Genomic DNA, 17374 nt, shown 5'->3' with positions numbered 1-17374 from the left:
TGTTTTAGACGTGCTTGATCTGAGTCAATTCTCCCTGCACCGCTTTGAGATCTCAAATAAATTTGCTCCACCCTGGTGTGTTTATTGGCACGGCACACCAGGCAACGGACCGCCCCGCCCCCCCGCTGTTGCTTGGCCTCAGGCAGTTATCTGCCGGCAACAGTGTGGCAATCAGGGTAGAGGAGAGCTCAGAGCATCCTGATCCATGCACAGGCAGCAGACTATCACTTCCCCTTTGGCAGGGACTGGTTCTTCCAAAATGCACCCCAGGGTCTCATGACTAAAAGCGATTGGCACTTCACTCAGCGGGGGTAATATTTGCTGCAGCGAGTCCCACATATGCTGGATGGGGGCTCGGCTCATGTTTCTCCTGTCTTGAGAGGGGATAAGGGCCAGAATACCTCACCCATCCCCATGCCAAGGGAGGGGCCTGCATTGCTCTCCCCATTTCTCCTCCTGCGTAGGATGCGGGGGAGTGAGAGGCCTTCCCTGGCTATATCCCCCCCAATCTGGTTTACCTCTCCACCTGCTGGGAACACATCCTGCCTTACCACTACCACCCCCACCCTGCAGCTGGGGAAGGGCCTGGCTCATCTTCCTGGGAGGGTGGCTCAGCCCCAGCTCCTGCTTCATCCATTAAGAGGGGCCTGACCCCACCTTTCATTCTACTCCCACCCTCTCACTTCCGCCTATCGTCACATGTTCCACCTGCACGGAAGCACTTCCGCCTATAGACACGTGTGAATAGATGGGCGGGCCCCGCCTCTCCGGAGGTTCCGGCCAATCAGCTCTCGGGCCTGCCCATCGCCTCCCTCCCGCCCTCGCGCCAGTCCAGCCGCGCGATAACCTTTGCCCTTTGTCCCTTAGAGATGACCTTTGCGCCGTTGCCAAGATGGCGCTGTCCAGGCTGGGCTGTGGCCGGGGCGGTCTGCACGGGGGGCTCCTGGGCGTAGGGCCCGTTACCGTCCCCGCCAGCTGGCTGCGCCGGGTCCTGCGCGCGCCCGAGCCGGTCCCCGCCTGGAGGGCGCCGAGGTGCGTGCGGCTACCGCGGGGCGGGGGAGGGGCGGGGCCGTTAGTCCCGCCTCGCGCGCGCCATAGATCTGTGACAGGAGCCCTGGCCGTTGGCCCCTCCCCCCGGTACGCAGGGTGGCCGTTGACACCGCCCGTTGGCCTCCCCCCCCCCGCCGGTCTCCATGGTGACACCTCAGCCGTGCCCCCTGTGCCCACGGGCCCCTCCCCCCTGCACCCCGCCCCCTAGTGCCCTCTGTGCCCACGGGCCCCTCCCCCCTGCACCCCGCCCCCTAGTGCCCTCTGTGCCCACGGGCCCCTCCCCCCTGCACCCCGCCCCCTAGTGCCCCCTGTGCCCACGGGCCCCTCCCCCCTGCACCCCGCCCCCTAGTGCCCCCTGTGCCCACGGGCCCCTCCCCCCGCACCCCGCCCCCTAGTGCCCCCTGTGCCCACGGCCCCTCCCCCTGCACCCCGCCCCCTAGTGCCCCCTGTGCTCACGGGCCCCTCCCCCATACACCCCGCCCCCTAGTGCCCCCTGTGCCCACGGGCCCCTCCCCCCTGCACCCCGCCCCCTAGTGCCCCCTGGGCCCACGGGCCCCTCCCCCCTGCACCCCGCCCCCTAGTGCCCCCTGTGCCCACGGGCCCCTCCCCCTGCACCCCGCCCCCTAGTGCCCCCTGTGCCCACGGGCCCCTCCCCCCTGCACCCAGCCCCCTAGTGCCCCCTGTGCCCACGGCCCCTCCCCCCTGCACCCAGCCCCCTAGTGCCCCCTGTGCCCACGGGCCCCTCCCCCCTGCCCCATGGTGCCCCCTGTGCCCACGGGCCCCTCCCCCCTGCCCCATGGTGCCCTCTGTGCCCACGGGCCCCTCCTCCCTGCACCCAGCCCCCTAGTGCCCCCTGTGCCCATGGGCCTCTCCCCCCTGCACCCAGCCCCCTAGTGCCCCCTGTGCCCATGGGCCTCTCCCCCCTGCACCCAGCCCCCTAGTGCCCCCTGTTCCCACAGGCCCTGCCCCCGGCACCCAGCCCCCTAGTGCCCCCTGTGCCCACGGGCCCCTCCCCCCTGCACCCAGCCCCCTAGTGCCCCCTGTGCCCACGGGCCCCTCCCCCCTGCCCCATGGTGCCCTCTGTGCCCACGGGCCCCTCCTCCCTGCACCCAGCCCCCTAGTGCCACCTGTGCCCACGGGCTCTTCCCCCTGCACCCAGCCCCCTAGTGCCACCTGTGCCCACGGGCCCTTCCCCCCTGCACCCAGCCCCCTAGTGCCCCCTGTGCCCATGGGCCTCTCCCCCCCTGCACCCAGCCCCCTAGTGCCCCCTGTTCCCACAGGCCCTGCCCCCGGCACCCAGCCCCCTAGTGCCCCCTGTGCCCACGGGCCCCTCCCCCCTGCACCCGGCACCCAGCCCCCTAGTGCCCCCTGTGCCCACGGGCCCCTCCCCCCTGCACCCAGCCCCCTAGTGCCCCCTGTGCCCACGGGCCCCTCCCCCCTGCACCCAGCCCCCTAGTGCCCCCTGTGCCCATGGGCCCCTCCCCCCTGCCCCATAGTGCCCCCTGTGGCCACGGGCCCCTCCCCCCTGCCCCCAGTGCCAGCTGTGCCCACGGGCCCCTCCCCCTGCCTCATAGTGCCCCCTGTGCCCATGGGCCCCTCCCCCCTGCACCCAGCCCCCTAGTGCCACCTGTGCCCACGAGCTCTTCCCCCTGCACCCAGCCCCCTAGTGCCACCTGTGCCCACGGGTCCTTCCCCCCTGCACGCCGCCCCCTAGTGCCTCCTGTGCCCACGGGCCCTTCCCCCTGCACCCAGCCCCCTAGTGCCTCCTGTGCCCACGGGCTCTTCCCCCTGCACCCAGCCCCCTAGTGCCACCTCTGCCCACGGCCCCTCCCCCCTGCACCCAGCCCCCTAGTGCTACCTGTGCCCATGGGCCCTTCCCCCCTGCACCCCGCCCCCTAGTGCCACCTGTGCCCATAGGCCCTTCCCCCTGCACCCAGACCCCTAGTGCCACCTGTGCCCACGGGCTCTTCCCCCTGCACCCAGCCCCCTAGTGCCACCTGTGCCCACGGGCCCTTCCCCCCTGCACGCCGCCCCCTAGTGCCTCCTGTGCCCACGGGCCCTTCCCCCTGCACCCAGCCCCCTAGTGCCTCCTGTGCCCACGGGCTCTTCCCCCTGCACCCAGCCCCCTAGTGCCACCTCTGCCCACGGCCCCTCCCCCCTGCACCCAGCCCCCTAGTGCTACCTGTGCCCATGGGCCCTTCCCCCCTGCACCCCGCCCCCTAGTGCCACCTGTGCCCATAGGCCCTTCCCCCTGCACCCAGACCCCTAGTGCCTCCTGTGCCCATGGGCCCCTCCCCCCTGCACCTAGCTCCCTAGTGCTACCTGTCCCCACGGGCCCTTCCCCCCTGCATCCAGCCCCCTAGTGCCACCTGTGCCCATGGGCCCTAGCCCTCTCTGCACCTAGCCCCCTAGTGCCACCTGTGCTCATGGGCCCTTCCCCCTGCACCCAGCCCCCTAGTGCCACCTGTGCCCACGGGCCCTTCCCCCCTGCACCCAGCCCCCTAGTGCCCCCTGTGCCCATGGGCCTCTCCCCCCTGCACCCAGCCCCCTAGTGCCCCCTGTTCCCACAGGCCCTGCCCCCGGCACCCAGCCCCCTAGTGCCCCCTGTGCCCACGGGCCCCTCCCCCCTGCACCCAGCCCCCTAGTGCCCCCTGTTCCCACAGGCCCTGCCCCCGGCACCCAGCCCCCTAGTGCCCCCTGTGCCCACGGGCCCCTCCCCCCTGCACCCAGCCCCCTAGTGCCCCCTGTGCCCACGGGCCCCTCCCCCCTGCCCCATGGTGCCCTCTGTGCCCACGGGCCCCTCCTCCCTGCACCCAGCCCCCTAGTGCCACCTGTGCCCACGGGCTCTTCCCCCTGCACCCAGCCCCCTAGTGCCACCTGTGCCCACGGGCCCTTCCCCCCTGCACCCAGCCCCCTAGTGCCCCCTGTGCCCATGGGCCTCTCCCCCCTGCACCCAGCCCCCTAGTGCCCCCTGTTCCCACAGGCCCTGCCCCCGGCACCCAGCCCCCTAGTGCCCCCTGTGCCCACGGGCCCCTCCCCCCTGCACCCGGCACCCAGCCCCCTAGTGCCCCCTGTGCCCACGGGCCCCTCCCCCCTGCACCCAGCCCCCTAGTGCCCCCTGTGCCCATGGGCCCCTCCCCCCTGCCCCATAGTGCCCCCTGTGGCCACGGGCCCCTCCCCCCTGCCCCCAGTGCCAGCTGTGCCCACGGGCCCCTCCCCCTGCCTCATAGTGCCCCCTGTGCCCATGGGCCCCTCCCCCCTGCACCCAGCCCCCTAGTGCCACCTGTGCCCACGAGCTCTTCCCCCTGCACCCAGCCCCCTAGTGCCACCTGTGCCCACGGGTCCTTCCCCCCTGCACGCCGCCCCCTAGTGCCTCCTGTGCCCACGGGCCCTTCCCCCTGCACCCAGCCCCCTAGTGCCTCCTGTGCCCACGGGCTCTTCCCCCTGCACCCAGCCCCCTAGTGCCACCTCTGCCCACGGCCCCTCCCCCCTGCACCCAGCCCCCTAGTGCTACCTGTGCCCATGGGCCCTTCCCCCCTGCACCCCGCCCCCTAGTGCCACCTGTGCCCATAGGCCCTTCCCCCTGCACCCAGACCCCTAGTGCCACCTGTGCCCACGGGCTCTTCCCCCTGCACCCAGCCCCCTAGTGCCACCTGTGCCCACGGGCCCTTCCCCCCTGCACGCCGCCCCCTAGTGCCTCCTGTGCCCACGGGCCCTTCCCCCTGCACCCAGCCCCCTAGTGCCTCCTGTGCCCACGGGCTCTTCCCCCTGCACCCAGCCCCCTAGTGCCACCTCTGCCCACGGCCCCTCCCCCCTGCACCCAGCCCCCTAGTGCTACCTGTGCCCATGGGCCCTTCCCCCCTGCACCCCGCCCCCTAGTGCCACCTGTGCCCATAGGCCCTTCCCCCTGCACCCAGACCCCTAGTGCCTCCTGTGCCCATGGGCCCCTCCCCCCTGCACCTAGCTCCCTAGTGCTACCTGTCCCCACGGGCCCTTCCCCCCTGCATCCAGCCCCCTAGTGCCACCTGTGCCCATGGGCCCTAGCCCTCTCTGCACCTAGCCCCCTAGTGCCACCTGTGCTCATGGGCCCTTCCCCCTGCACCCAGCCCCCTAGTGCCACCTGTCCCCACGGGCTCTTCCCCCTGCACCCAGCCACCTAGTGCCACCTGTGCCCATGGGCCCTTCCCCCTGCACCCAGCCACCTAGTGCCACCTGTGCCCACGGGCCCTTCCCTCCTGCACCCAGCCCCCTAGTTCCACCTGTGCCCACGGGCTCTTCCCCCTGCACCCAGCCCCCTAGTGCCACCTGTGCCCACGGGCACTTCCCCTCTCTGCAGCCAGCCTCCTAGTGCCACCTGTGCCCACGGGCCCTTCCCCTCTCTGCACCCAGCCCCCTAGTGCCACCTGTGCCCACGGGCCCTTCCCCTCTCTGCACCCAGCCCCCTAGTGCCACCTGGGCCCATGGGACCTTCCCCTCTCTGCACCCAGCCCCCTCATGCCACCTGGGCCCATGGGCCCTTCCCCTCTCTGCACCCAGCCCACTAGTGCCACCTGGGCCCATTGGCCCTTTCCCTCTCTTCGTGGAGATAGGCACGTCAGCCAACACATTTAGGAGCTACTGAAGCTTCATGGGATTCTTTTGTAACATGATCTCCCTAGGAGACTATTTGGTTTCCATCTCAGACAGAACGGATCCAACTCTTCTCTCACTCACACTAGTGTAAATTGGAAGAATCTGATTATTTCTGTTGGCCCTGCAACGGCCAAGACCAGTGCAAAAAAGAGTTGGACTCCATTCTGGCTCCGGCATCAGTAACAGAATTGTTAACTAAGATGTGATTATTGGGCTAAATTCTGCCCTGAGGTGCACAAATTTAACAAGACAGAATCTGAAGGCAGTGGTGCTGCACACGTTCATCTGAGAATGGAATTTGCCCTGCAGAATCTTTGTTACCGGCACACTTCAGAAATGAAAACCCTGTAGCGTTTTGTCCCATCTTCCTCATTATGAGTGGTGGGGTTTCCCCCCCGCCTCTCCTCACAGCTACTCAAGCTTTGCATCAAATCAAATCACTTCAGCTCAAGCCCTACATCCCCACAGGGTTTGCTGGAGTACATGTACTTTCCTCTTTACAGCCTCACTGTGCAGGGTATGGGAAGATCACTTGGTTCCTATAAGATTTTGCTGCAAGTTGCTCTTTGTTGCAGGCACCCAGCATGCTGCCTCTCTACAAAGACAAACCCCAAAGCCATCCTTGCTGCTGTCGTGTCACAATTCAAATATGCCAATGGGAAATACGAGAGCTTTTTGGAAAGGACATTCCCTCGCTTCTATGTATTGTATTCAACTTTTCTGAAAGGTAGGTTCTGAGTGGGAGAACTGGTTTCTTTTACTGATTATAGAAAAGGCAGGCTCAAGAATTTTAGACTAAAAATCACTTATTTTTTTCTGTGTTATGAATAATCCTCAGATTATTTTCAAAGCCAATTTTTCAAGTCCTTTAAGCAATCAACACAGTCTCAGCCTTAACGTAGCATTTACTTGTCACTTATGCTTGGTCTTGGCTTTTTTTGCATTTCGTTTCATTCGGCTTGGACAATGAAAATAGACTAGCTAGTTTCACTCTGGTGGTTCCGGCTGTTCGGGTAATTAAGACTGTGCAGACAAATGTTTTTAAAAAAATTGAAAAACTTCTTAAAACCATGAAAACTTTTCTATTAAGCTCTGTAAAATCTTTTTTCACAGAACCTAAATTTTGTGTCTGAACTGCCCAATAATGTTGCTTTGAAAACTGCTATTTGTTCTTAACCTTGTAGCAATAATATCCAATGTAGAGCCAGTGACCGAAAGTTGAGGTTAGACAAATTCAGGCGGGTAATAAGGCACACTTTTTAACAGTGAGGGTAATTAACCATTGGAACAATTTACAGAGGGCTGCAGTAGATTCAGCAAAACATCCAATCTTGATTTAAAAATTGTTGGTGCTGGTGAAGGACGTGCTCTAGTTTAAATGGGAGTTAATTTAAGGAAATCCGATGGCTTCTGTTATACAGGATGATCACAATAGTCTCCGTCTGGGCTCACCTATGATATGTTGTTTGTAAAGGCTGGACCAGCTTACTGCGACTAGATATTAACTGTGAGATTTAAAGACTTCTTGTATATCTGAGTCAGAGGTGATAAGGAGGTGCCCTCCCCTAGATAAAAGATCCAGTTTGTCACCTCATCGCTAAAAGGATAAAGCAGAAGTAGGAGGGTTCAGTGATGGATAACGAAAGTGACAATTCCACATGGGGAAGAGTAAAAAGGTTCAGATTACTTAGAGAGCAGACAGATAAAAGCTGACATAATAGACAGATATAAGATAACTTTGGTAGGCTTATTTATTCTCCATACAAGACCAAGGGGTCAGCCTATGTACATGAAAAGCAACAGATTTAAAAGTAATATTTTTAATGCCATTGCAAAAGGCATAATTCACTCATATAAGTCATTGCCATAATAGACTAAGGCCACAAGCTTAGCAGGATTCCAAAAAAAATTCAACCTTTATATGGCTAATGAACGCCTGCTGTTCTAGGATAAGTGTACAGGGGGGGCTTTTCAAAGGGACGAAGGGACATAATGCTTAGGCACTTTTGAAAAATCTTGCCCATAAGAGATATTAGCTCTTGTGTTTTAGAACAGAGGAAGAAACTTCTTGGACACATAAATCCTTAATGCAGAAGTGTCCATTCTGTGGGTTTTATACCTTCCTCTGAAACATCTGCCTCCAGCCGACTCAGGAACAGGAGACCAGATTGGATAGACCATTGGTTTGATCTGCTCTGGCATTTCCTGTTTTGATTTGAGGTCTAAATTTTATGTGTACTGAGGAAGCAGGTAATTGTGTATAACCGCCCTCCCTCCACACACACACCCCCCCTCCAAAAAATCCTGTAATACAGCCTGATGGGCTACTCCAGTCTGCAGACTGTGCTCCGAAAGGTTTTGGGTCAGTCAGGTAAACTGCTCTCGCATTCTGCAGCTGGCTGCAACAGTTGGAAGAGCTGCTGAAATTTTGATGGCTTGGGTTAGATTCTACGTTTTCCAGCCTCTGTTCTTGTTTCACTCTGACTCTTCTATTCTCTGAATAACTCTGTGTGGAGCGCAGCCTGTATGAGACAATATATAAAGTTGTGTTGTATTGCACTCTGCTGCTCAGTAGCCAAACTAAATAAGGATGTAAGGGATTGTGAAGGACATTGTCACGGGATCTCTGGGGCAGAGCACAGCTCCAGGCCTGAAGGTAACATCTGTATTCTGTACAGGATGTCGGACATTGTTTTCGGAAGCAAAGGAAATAAGAAGAATAAAGTTAAACATGTCCCTTAAAAAGATTGATTTTCATCAGCTTCCATACAGGGAGATGGAAAGACTAAGACAGGTGAGGGCCACCTTTCAGGTTCCTGTTTTTTACTCTGGTATCTGTAAGTTACACTGAATTTCTCAGAAACCATCAAGCATTTTACTACGCTGTCCCACGCAACTGGCAACCTTGTTTAGTGACTTACTCCTCTTGTGATGCCATGACAGAGAGAATGCCCTGCTTTTAGAGGAGGGATCTGCTGTTGTGACTGCGTAGAATCTCTATTCTTTCTGTGAAGGGAGGGTCAAGATACACACTTTAAACACCCCCCCAATAGCATGGTGGTTTTACAAAGTTAGGTATTTAACCCAAGGCAGCTTGGCAGTTTGCTCTGGCCTATAATATTCCTGCCACTTACAGAGCATTTCTTATTGAGAGCAGGGTTAGAATGCTGCTGGCTGATCTGAGACAGTCTATCAATCAGTTTTCAACTGCATTGCTATAACTTGCTATCAAGTCATAACTGTTGTTTTAATTTTTGATCAGTTTCGCAGGGACCTGATCAAGGCCATTCCTATTGGGCTTCTCGCCCTTCCACCTTTTGCCAACTACTTGATCTTTTTGCTGATGTAAGTATGTCCTTTACCGAGCCTTTAAAACATTGTTGAACATCCTGTTGCCAAGTCCTTGCCCTGAATAGTCACCATGCAGAGGCTCAGATGGTAACTGAAGCGATTAGTCAGTGGAGCTGATCTTTCTCTTTGGGCTCCTTTCTTCTCTTGTCTCTCAGCTGACACTTGTACTATTCCTGGCTGTCTGATGAGAGGGTTTGCTACAGAACAGCTGTCTTTGTTCCTCTGGAGACTATTTTTTGCAGCAATTGAAGCTATACTCATATTAATGGAAAATGATGTTTCTGAGCCTGATTTTTTCCCCCCCGATATAGTTTTTCAGTTGTCTAAATTGAGTAAGCGCAAGAGGGAAGAATCATTAACTATTTGTTCGTCTGCAGACAACTCATCACCTAGATGTCATGAACTAGATGGAATCTGAATGTTTTCTATCTGAACTGATTTCTCCCTTCAGTATAGATTAAACGTTCCCATTTCTGTACTAACCTCTGTAAAAATCCAGTACCTTGGATCTCTTGGAGCATTCTGTTCTCACCACATTAGTGCATGCTTTGGGCCCCCTTGTTTCAAAAAAGAAATCCAGATGAACAAACCAAACAGCACTGATTTTGTCTGGGGAGATTTCTGCTGCATTCTAGGTACCTACCCACACCATTAATTCCTTCTTTCGAACCCTAAGAACAGTGCAAACTTTATATTTATTGGCATTTACATGGTGCTCATCACTGTAGCATCTGAGTATGTCTTCAGTAAACAGCGCCATGGACACTTGACTGTAAAAGTGGCCTCCTCGCATGTGTCCATGCCGTCTGACTTCTTTCTTAGCCACCCCACCCAGATAAGTGATCCAGTTCCCTTCCCGGATGCTACTCTCCACTCCTAAGCACCTGGGATGCCCCTCCTGCTAGCTAACCCTCCCAGCTCCTTGCACAGTCCTGGCTAGACTATGTTGTGCTTTGTGGGTTAAAAGATATAGCCAAATGACTGACAGATTAGTTATCTGGTATCTTAATGGAAACTAAGGACTTATCAGTGAGGTTTCTGTGTCATCAGAGTGCTGGAGATCTTTATACCTGCATACTGGTGGTCCTGGATCACAGCCGAGGGCTAGCTGGGACTAGTTGGAGCTGCTTCTTAACCGGCCACAGGGCAGGCTCTTCCCTATGCAAGGGGCTGAGTGTGCCACTTCCGTGGAGCTCCCAGATCTGGACAGAAGGAACTGGAATCAAGCCCCAATTTGCCACATCAGAAGCAGAGCAGGTCCCAGAACATCACAGCGTGTCTCTGGTTTGACAGGGCAAGGCACAATTGCTAGGCCACCAGCCTGGCCTGTGACTGCTGAGTGTTGGATTTCGTGTCTCTGCAGTGTCCCTATTTGTGAAGTTCAGTGAGTCACCTCTGGGTGACCTTTTCTTTCCAAGGTACTTGTTCCCAAGGCAACTGTTGATACGCCACTTCTGGACCCCAAAGCAGCAGTTTGAGTTTCTGAACATTTATCATGGTATGCGGAGAGAGGTGTACCCAGAAATCATTGATGGCTTAGAGCAGGTGACTCGTTTTGTAGCTGATCAGCAGCTCCGAGACCAGATGCAAGAGCTCTGCACCAAGGTAAGTAACACAGGGCCTCCTTGCCCCCTCTGGAACACCAGAGTCAGCTGCGTCTCATCATTCGCTTATAGCCTTGCTGGCTGCTGAGTTAACCTGGTTGGCACATGGGATCAAATTGTGCCTTGAACCACACTCCGTGTAACCGCACTGGGGTCAGTGGAGGATTTGGCCTGTAGTTTTGGAGGGATTTTTTACATCGGAAACATGGAGTTTGTCTGCTAGAATAGGAGTCCCATCCAGCGGGTTTAGGATTCTGACTCTGATGGGGATTGAGCCTACATTTGTGGGTCATCCTAAATCTCAAATACTTTTCAAGAGGATTGGCCCCTCATTTCTTGCCCTCCAAGCTTCCTTGGCTTCATTTGCTATCCATGGGCAGACAAATCCCCCTGAATTTTCATTGCTCTAACCCCACAAAAAGGAAACGGTCTAGATCTGTTCCACCCGAGGCAGTTACAGAGATGAATCCAGAGGTCCTTAAGGGGCAGAAAGGCTGCCCTTGTGCTAATAGGTAGGTAGGAACCCAGTTTGGGAGGTGGAAGAAGTGAAACCCTCTTACGACAAGCAGAAAAGTGCCCAGCTTGCATTGGTTTGGAGAGATGGGATGGGGGCGTGTGGTCACCCAGAGTGGCTGGTCCAAACAATTCAATGGAGACCATCCGAGCGGAGAGGCATTTCTGCTTTGCCGTAGGCTGAGAGTAATATGGCAGCACACGGCATGCCAATGCCACCATGGCTGGCACACAGAAATGCTGAGAGAACAAGGTCAGCGACTTACCCTTTGAACACAGATGGATTTCCAGGGGTCGTGCTGAGTCCTCAGTAGCTGAGGTCAAACGAATCATCTGTCCATGGGCAGTATCATGAGCAAAAAAATCTTTGGCTCTCCAAGGTGCAGAGCGGTTTTCATCCAGAGGTGGCGAAACTCCTGGCCGTGAGAAGCTTGTTTGTAGGACATCCTCTGGGTCTGCAAAGGCTGCGCGTTTGGCAAGTGGTAAGTGCCTCTCCCCGCAGAGGCTGTCTGTGTTAGTGGTTAAGGAGAGAGCTGGGATTGTACATACTGCTGAGTGCTGAGGCAGCTTGTTGAACTCTGAATATTCACAAAGCAGCCGGCTGCTGTTTCACGACGCCCTCTGCCCACTGCTTGCTGAAGGCCTTCTCAGTACTGCCATGAGGCTAAAAGGCTTGGTCAAGGGAGATGCTCTTAGCCAAGGCTAACCTCACCTCCAAGTCTGAACCCATCAGGGACGATCATCGCCAGTAGCTCAGCCCGGATTAGATCTCAGGGTTCTCTGAGCTCTGCCCACTATCCCATATTGCCTCCTTGGATCTTAGCAAGTTTCCTTGAGACGTCATAGATTTTTCTTGCCCTGCTTTTCACTCCCTGCCACAGAAAGCCTTGAGCCGGGTCCTGTTCCTGACTCCTCACTTGCCGATCTTCGTCCTGAGATACCGGCTGCGGAGCCATATGTTGGAGCTGCAGCATCTGGACCAAGCCATGCTGAAGCTGGGAGTGAGCGAACTGTCTGAAGAAGAAGTGAAAATGGTAAGACCGAGTCCCCTTTCACGTTGTGCCGCCCAGCTTAAAAAAATCTGAGACTCTCAGAATCTTGTTAGGGAGAACTAGATACACTGTTGGGTTTTTCCCCCCTCTTGCTCGTTAGCAAAGAGCCTTGTGTGACAGCATCTCTGTGGTGGAATATGATTTGCTGTGTTATGAATCACTCGCTGTTTCTCCTGTTCTGTCTATGTCAGTGGTTCTCAAACTTTTGTACTGGTGACGTCTTTCACATACCAAGCCTGAGTGCGACCCTCCCCTGCTTATAAATGAAAAACACTTTTTCATATATTTAACACCATTATAAATGCTGGAGGCAAAGCAGGGTTTGGGGTGGAGACTGACAGCTTGCAACCCCCCAGGGGTCCTGACCCCCAGTTTGAGAACACCTGGTCTACGTCAAAGAAATACTATTCAGGCTCAGATCCCTGTTGATAACTTGGGGCTTGATCCTGCACTCCTGACTCAGGCAAAATGCACAGTGAAGTCAAGCAAGGATTGCAGGATCAGGCCCTGTTTGTTCTGCTGCTTAGCTAGTGCTGGGGAAAAGAGGAAAGTGAGTCACTGAGTTTAAATCACTCAGCTCTAGAGATGTACAAAGAGCCAAGAAGAAATGCACGAATCAGTGGGTTTCCCTGCTTGAAGTGTATGTATGGAGGAGGATAGTTATGCCATGCCCGGGCCCCACAAATAAGCCTCTCTCAGCAGAGGGAGTAGGGAGGGACAGGAGGTGAGGGGCAGGCTTCTCCCATCTCATGTGTGAAGCAACAGCACTAGAGAAACCACATGGTGTTTTGGTCCATTTAAAGCTGTATTTATCCAAATGCCCCCAAAATGTAACTGAGTCAGAGAATTAAGCCTATTTCTTCCCCTCAGAAATAAACCAGGTGCATTGTGAATACACCTGCCAGCAGGGAGTCAGGCTTCAGATGAGATTTAGTGTACAGGGGACATGAGAGGAACACCAGTGTATTGCCTCTGAAATTGACTAGTGCTCTGACTACACTTCAGAGGGGTCTAGAGTTGCAGTCCTGCCTGCCTTAGTGTAAATGCTTGAGCTTCACTTCCAGCAGAAGAGAGGGAGTATAAGGCAGGCACTGTGGGAATCCTTCTAGTGGAGGGCCAGAGCAGAGCTGGATTACATGGCCCTGTGCTGTTCCTGCCCCTCACTCTCCATGTAGGGGAATGCTGGGGGTAGAAGGGAAGCAGGTGGAGTACTCTGGCGATTCTAGGCTGTGGAGCAGCAATGGGGCTGCTCTAACTTACACAGGGGACCAGAGCAGCCCATGGTTTAAAGCCACTTTTGTCCCCTACTTCGTGGGAGGCTCAGTCCAGACTCTGACCACTTGCGTTCAGTGATACCCACTGAAATGAAAGCTCATCTGGCTGCACACGCCTGCCGCGACACTTGCTTTTCTCTCCTGTGGTCATTAGGCTTGTTATGTCCGTGGCCTGAACTCCACCCACCTCAGCTCATCCGAATGCCAAAAATGGCTGAAGCAATGGGCGAAGCTCTCCTGTGAACTGAAAGGTAAGACTAGTAGAGCTCAGCCAGCTGGCTGTCTTGGCCGTTTCTTCCTCTTGTGTGCGATAGATCCCGTAGGGCTGACCTCAGCCAATGCATCCATGGATAAGCTGAGTTCTGAGCCACTTACTTTAGGTGAGACCTTGAACCGAGTTCTGGCTGGTCTGTTGGGACCTTGAGCACGGTGTCCTTCCGTAAGGCTATGGTCTTGCTGTGGTGTCCTGGGACCCCACTGAAATCCTTGGGCTTGGGAGAGCCCAGGTTATGCGTGTGTTTTAACAGAGAAGAGAGTTCATGCTGCAGGACGCTCAGAGGCAGATTGTAGTATTGCAATCTTGTGTCTTCTTGGCAGCGTTGAGTGCAGGTACATGGGGAAGAGGAACAGACTTTCAAAGAAGAGTTTCTCAGTATATGAAGAGACGAACATTCAGACAGCTTCAGCTGGGCCAGGCCAGTGCATTAGTGCAGCTTCTGGGGGTATTCGGCCATGATGTGTGCTAGGGAGGCTGAGCGGCGATGGAGCACATGGCCGAAAGCACTGCAGTCTCTAACCTAAAACAGGCAGTCTAAATGGAGTATGTTCTGAGGCTGGCTCCCTGGGGGAACTGCATCCCCCCAGTTAATGGGTTAGGATCAGCCCATTTAGTACAGCTTCTAACCTCTCACTTTCTCTTCTCACAGCTAGCTGGAGAGGAGCTGGCCTCTGCCCTGCTTCCAAGAGCGAGATTGATATTTCCCCTCCCCCATGCCTGTGTCCTGAGTGTTACTGTGGCTTTAGTTAAAATACTAAATTCTGCCACGACTGCTGGCCAGAGTGATCCTCTCCCTTCCTCAGATGAGGCAGGAGAGTCTCTCAACCCATGAAATCTGTGCAAACAAACGAACAGCTTTTCTTCTGGAATCATTTGATTCTTGCTGGCCCCCGATCAGTATCCTGCAGGTGGAGTTTGCCAATCCGTTACCTGCTGCCAGCTCCTCCCTCACAACCTGTCAGGTTTCTGGGGAGCAGAGCTGGAATTTTAAAACCTCAAGGAATGAGGCAAAGGGTTTCGGACTCTGTATCATGGTGACACTGAGCTTCTCTTCAGGGCAGAACTGAGCTACTGTGTCCAAAGGGGCTTGGCCAAGCTGTCTGCCATCTGGCAGGACTGTCACTCAGAGAATGGCACAGAAAAGCTGAACAGGAGTGCTGGCAGCTGGTCCTGCTGCAGATTGACAGGGCAAACCTATGGAGTCCCTGGCATAAATCTGTGGCCCAGCTGCCATGGTGGAGGCTGCAGTTCTCTCCTTGGGCTAGTGTTTCCCTTCAGATGGGCTAGTGCAGATGTAGACAACTTTTGCTTTTGTCAAACATGCTGCTGCTTTCTTCCCAGCTAGCCTCAAGCACTGTTCTAAGTGTATGGTGTGGGGGTGGTGGTGGGGAGGAGAATTGTCCCGGCTGCAGGTTTGTGATTACTGCACTGTGTAGGTGTTGCTCCTGCCTCTTAGTGAGGATTTGATGTAAGAGCCAACTAGGAATTTGTCCTGCCCAGCCAGTGCTGGTGAAACATGAGGCTGACCTTCCAGCCCCTGCATTGTTCATGGCTGTAGAAGGGTTCATTACACAGCAGGTGTACAGCCCAGAGCCGGATGTCAGGAAAACTTGTATCAGACCTTCTTGATGGTGCTGTGGCTAGAGAGGGACAGAGCAGCTGGCACAGGGGCCCGGGTGAAATGTGATCCTGCACTGCTGCTGTGTCCCACCACTGCCAGTCTGTCAGCCATCCAGTGAGCCCTTGTGGTACTTTAGCTGGCACCTGCTACCGTTTCCTCTCACCTCCAGAAATGCCTTCTGCTAGGGCCAGGGGGTCCTGCCAACAGTAACACACACAGGCTGGGGCCTCCCGAGAGCTGGCTCTGGAGGTGTCCAATAAACATGACTCTGTTTTCAGATTCGGAGGTCTCGCTCCTGGCACACAGTATGGTCTTACTGTCCACCAACTACCTCGGGGCCAAGGAGTGACGGCACAGGTACCGACGGCAACTGTCAACCTCTTTCTTGTGCTGGTGGTTGCAGCAGGATAGTGTTTTTTTTTGCTTGCATTGCAGGACGAGGGCTAGACTTTAGCAAGAAACACCTTGCTTTTTGCCTGCCGACCTAGCTCTAAACCGTACAGCAGCAAAGGGTAAAACCCTGCCAGAGCCGAGTGCTGCAAACATATTTACCTTACACACAGTCAAGTCCCTGAGAGCAAGAACCTGCTGTGGCTCCATCACTAGGTGGTAGAGTCCATAGTTTTTGAATGTGTAAGACTGGCCCTTGCTGGGGCTGGGAACGACGCTGCAATTCTGAGCCACGCAGACTCCAATGCTCTTCTGTCATTTTCCAAAAGAGACCACGCTGAGACACAGCCAGGAGCCCGGGCTGTGCTATTATAGCCTCAAACGGTGGCACTTTAAATGTAATCCTGTCCAGCGGGAGCGCTTCTCTTCCCTGGATTTGTAAACTTCCCCTGGGAGGCTCCCACTGGTAACTTAGAGCAGTGGGCATTATCTAGCTAGGTTCCTTGTTGCTCCAGGGCCCGTGAAGTCACCAGGCTGGAGCAGTGCTTTGTTGTTTTTCCTGTTAAGTTGTTATAACTTAATTTACTATGTTGTTTTAGGAATAAGGTGAATTTTACTAGGAGGGGCTGTGGGGGGAGCACCTTAGTTGCCAGGGGCTTTATAAGTGACCTTGCCCCTTCGGCCAGTGATATGCCTTAATGTTGAGGATCCATGTTTTGTTCAGTTGTCTTTAGTTCACAGCAGCACCGTGCTAATGTTTGAGACTGTTGTTCTCTGCCCTAGCTGACTGCTAGGAAGAGATATAGGCCAGATAGGAACAGTCACCACTTTCAAACTTGGCCACTCAATAACTTAACCTGATTTTCAGTTTCTGAGCCTCTGCTGATTTCAGGGGAAGCTGCAGGAGCCCCTCTGAGGCTCAGGCCACTTTGTATAGATGCCCCACTTTGAAAATGCTGCCCTAGAGCCTGCTGCCATCGAAATAAATGGCAAACAGCACTTACCTGTTAAGAACAGTCTCAACTTCGTTTTGTCAATGGAGGGATTTAAGTTCTGCCTAATCAGTTTTTAGACTTGAACTTTCTGCTCAGTGTGAGGATTTTGGAGCTAGAAGTTTGGTCAACTGGAGCTCCACCCCTGCACACCTAATGTCTTGTGGCAGAGGCTGCAAGTTGAGTTTAAGGGATTTTTTAAGAAGTTATAACTAGTGTCTTAAGTTATTTATGGCAGTAAAAATGCATGAAATGTTTGTCTTAAATCTGTGGTACCCTTACATAAATATTCCATTAAAGACAACTGCTAAGGAAAGGTCTCTGGTGCATTTTTAAAATTAGAGCCTGTGTGGTGTCCAGTTAGTCTCCCAGCACCTGTAACTCTAATTAAGATAGCTGAGACTGGAGCCCTGCGCTCAGATTTTAAAGCAGCATGACGACATGTCTAGGATGACTAACCTATAGGATCACGTGAGCTGTTAAAGCCCCACTACTCTATTTTTCATAGACTATGTCCCATTAATAAACCAGAGGATATTAAGCTGCAGTCTAAGTAAACAGCCTTTGTTTGTTTAGCTGGAAATATTAGCCGGCCTTCAGCATAGACAGAGACCACAT

General features: G+C 55.1%; 1 protein-coding gene and 1 long non-coding RNA gene across 13 annotated transcripts; one reads left to right on the top strand and one right to left on the bottom strand.

Annotated features, from left to right (window-relative positions):
• The first annotated feature begins 731 nt into the window (after nt 1–731).
• On the top strand, nt 732–17072 carry LETMD1 (LETM1 domain containing 1). Of its 2 annotated transcripts, none has more exons than XM_050925300.1 (9): nt 732–1032; nt 6258–6409; nt 8361–8476; nt 8945–9027; nt 10452–10638; nt 11531–11632; nt 12032–12184; nt 13631–13727; nt 14403–17072. In XM_050925300.1, the coding sequence occupies exons 1-9, from the start codon at nt 749–751 to the stop codon at nt 14501–14503; spliced, it is 1275 nt and encodes a 424-aa protein (XP_050781257.1). In that variant the 5' UTR covers nt 732–748; the 3' UTR covers nt 14504–17072. The 2 variants fall into 2 exon arrangements, with proteins under 2 accessions (XP_050781257.1, XP_050781258.1); XM_050925301.1 differs by having other exon boundaries at nt 766–1032; nt 15653–17072.
• On the bottom strand, nt 2132–6251 carry LOC127035436 (uncharacterized). Of its 11 annotated transcripts, XR_007769792.1 has the most exons (6): nt 5552–6251; nt 5405–5502; nt 5029–5075; nt 4658–4703; nt 3882–3927; nt 2136–2223 (listed from the first exon to the last, which is right to left on the bottom strand). It is a non-coding gene; the product is annotated as an uncharacterized LOC127035436 (long non-coding RNA). The 11 variants fall into 11 exon arrangements; XR_007769793.1 differs by lacking the exon at nt 5552–6251 and having other exon boundaries at nt 2132–2223; nt 5405–5537; XR_007769802.1 differs by lacking the exons at nt 3882–3927; nt 4658–4703; nt 5029–5075 and adding exons at nt 3515–3561; nt 3928–3974 and having other exon boundaries at nt 2133–2270.
• Nucleotides 17073–17374: the final 302 nt, after the last annotated feature.

Source organism: Gopherus flavomarginatus, chromosome 16 (genome assembly GCF_025201925.1).
Source record: "Gopherus flavomarginatus isolate rGopFla2 chromosome 16, rGopFla2.mat.asm, whole genome shotgun sequence".
In the NCBI taxonomy this organism is placed as follows: Eukaryota; Metazoa; Chordata; order Testudines; family Testudinidae; genus Gopherus; species Gopherus flavomarginatus.
This window is presented reverse-complemented; position numbering and strand designations above follow the sequence as displayed.

Bases quoted from the DNA above. Each gene is read 5' to 3' on its own strand.
- LETMD1 (XM_050925300.1), top strand. From the start codon at position 749: ATGGGCGGGCCCCGCCTCTCCGGAGGTTCCGGCCAATCAGCTCTCGGG. The intron at 9,028-10,451 runs GTAAGTATGTCC...TTTCTTTCCAAG, and splicing joins TACTTGATCTTTTTGCTGAT to GTACTTGTTCCCAAGGCAAC. The intron at 10,639-11,530 runs GTAAGTAACACA...TGGCTCTCCAAG, and splicing joins TGCAAGAGCTCTGCACCAAG to GTGCAGAGCGGTTTTCATCC.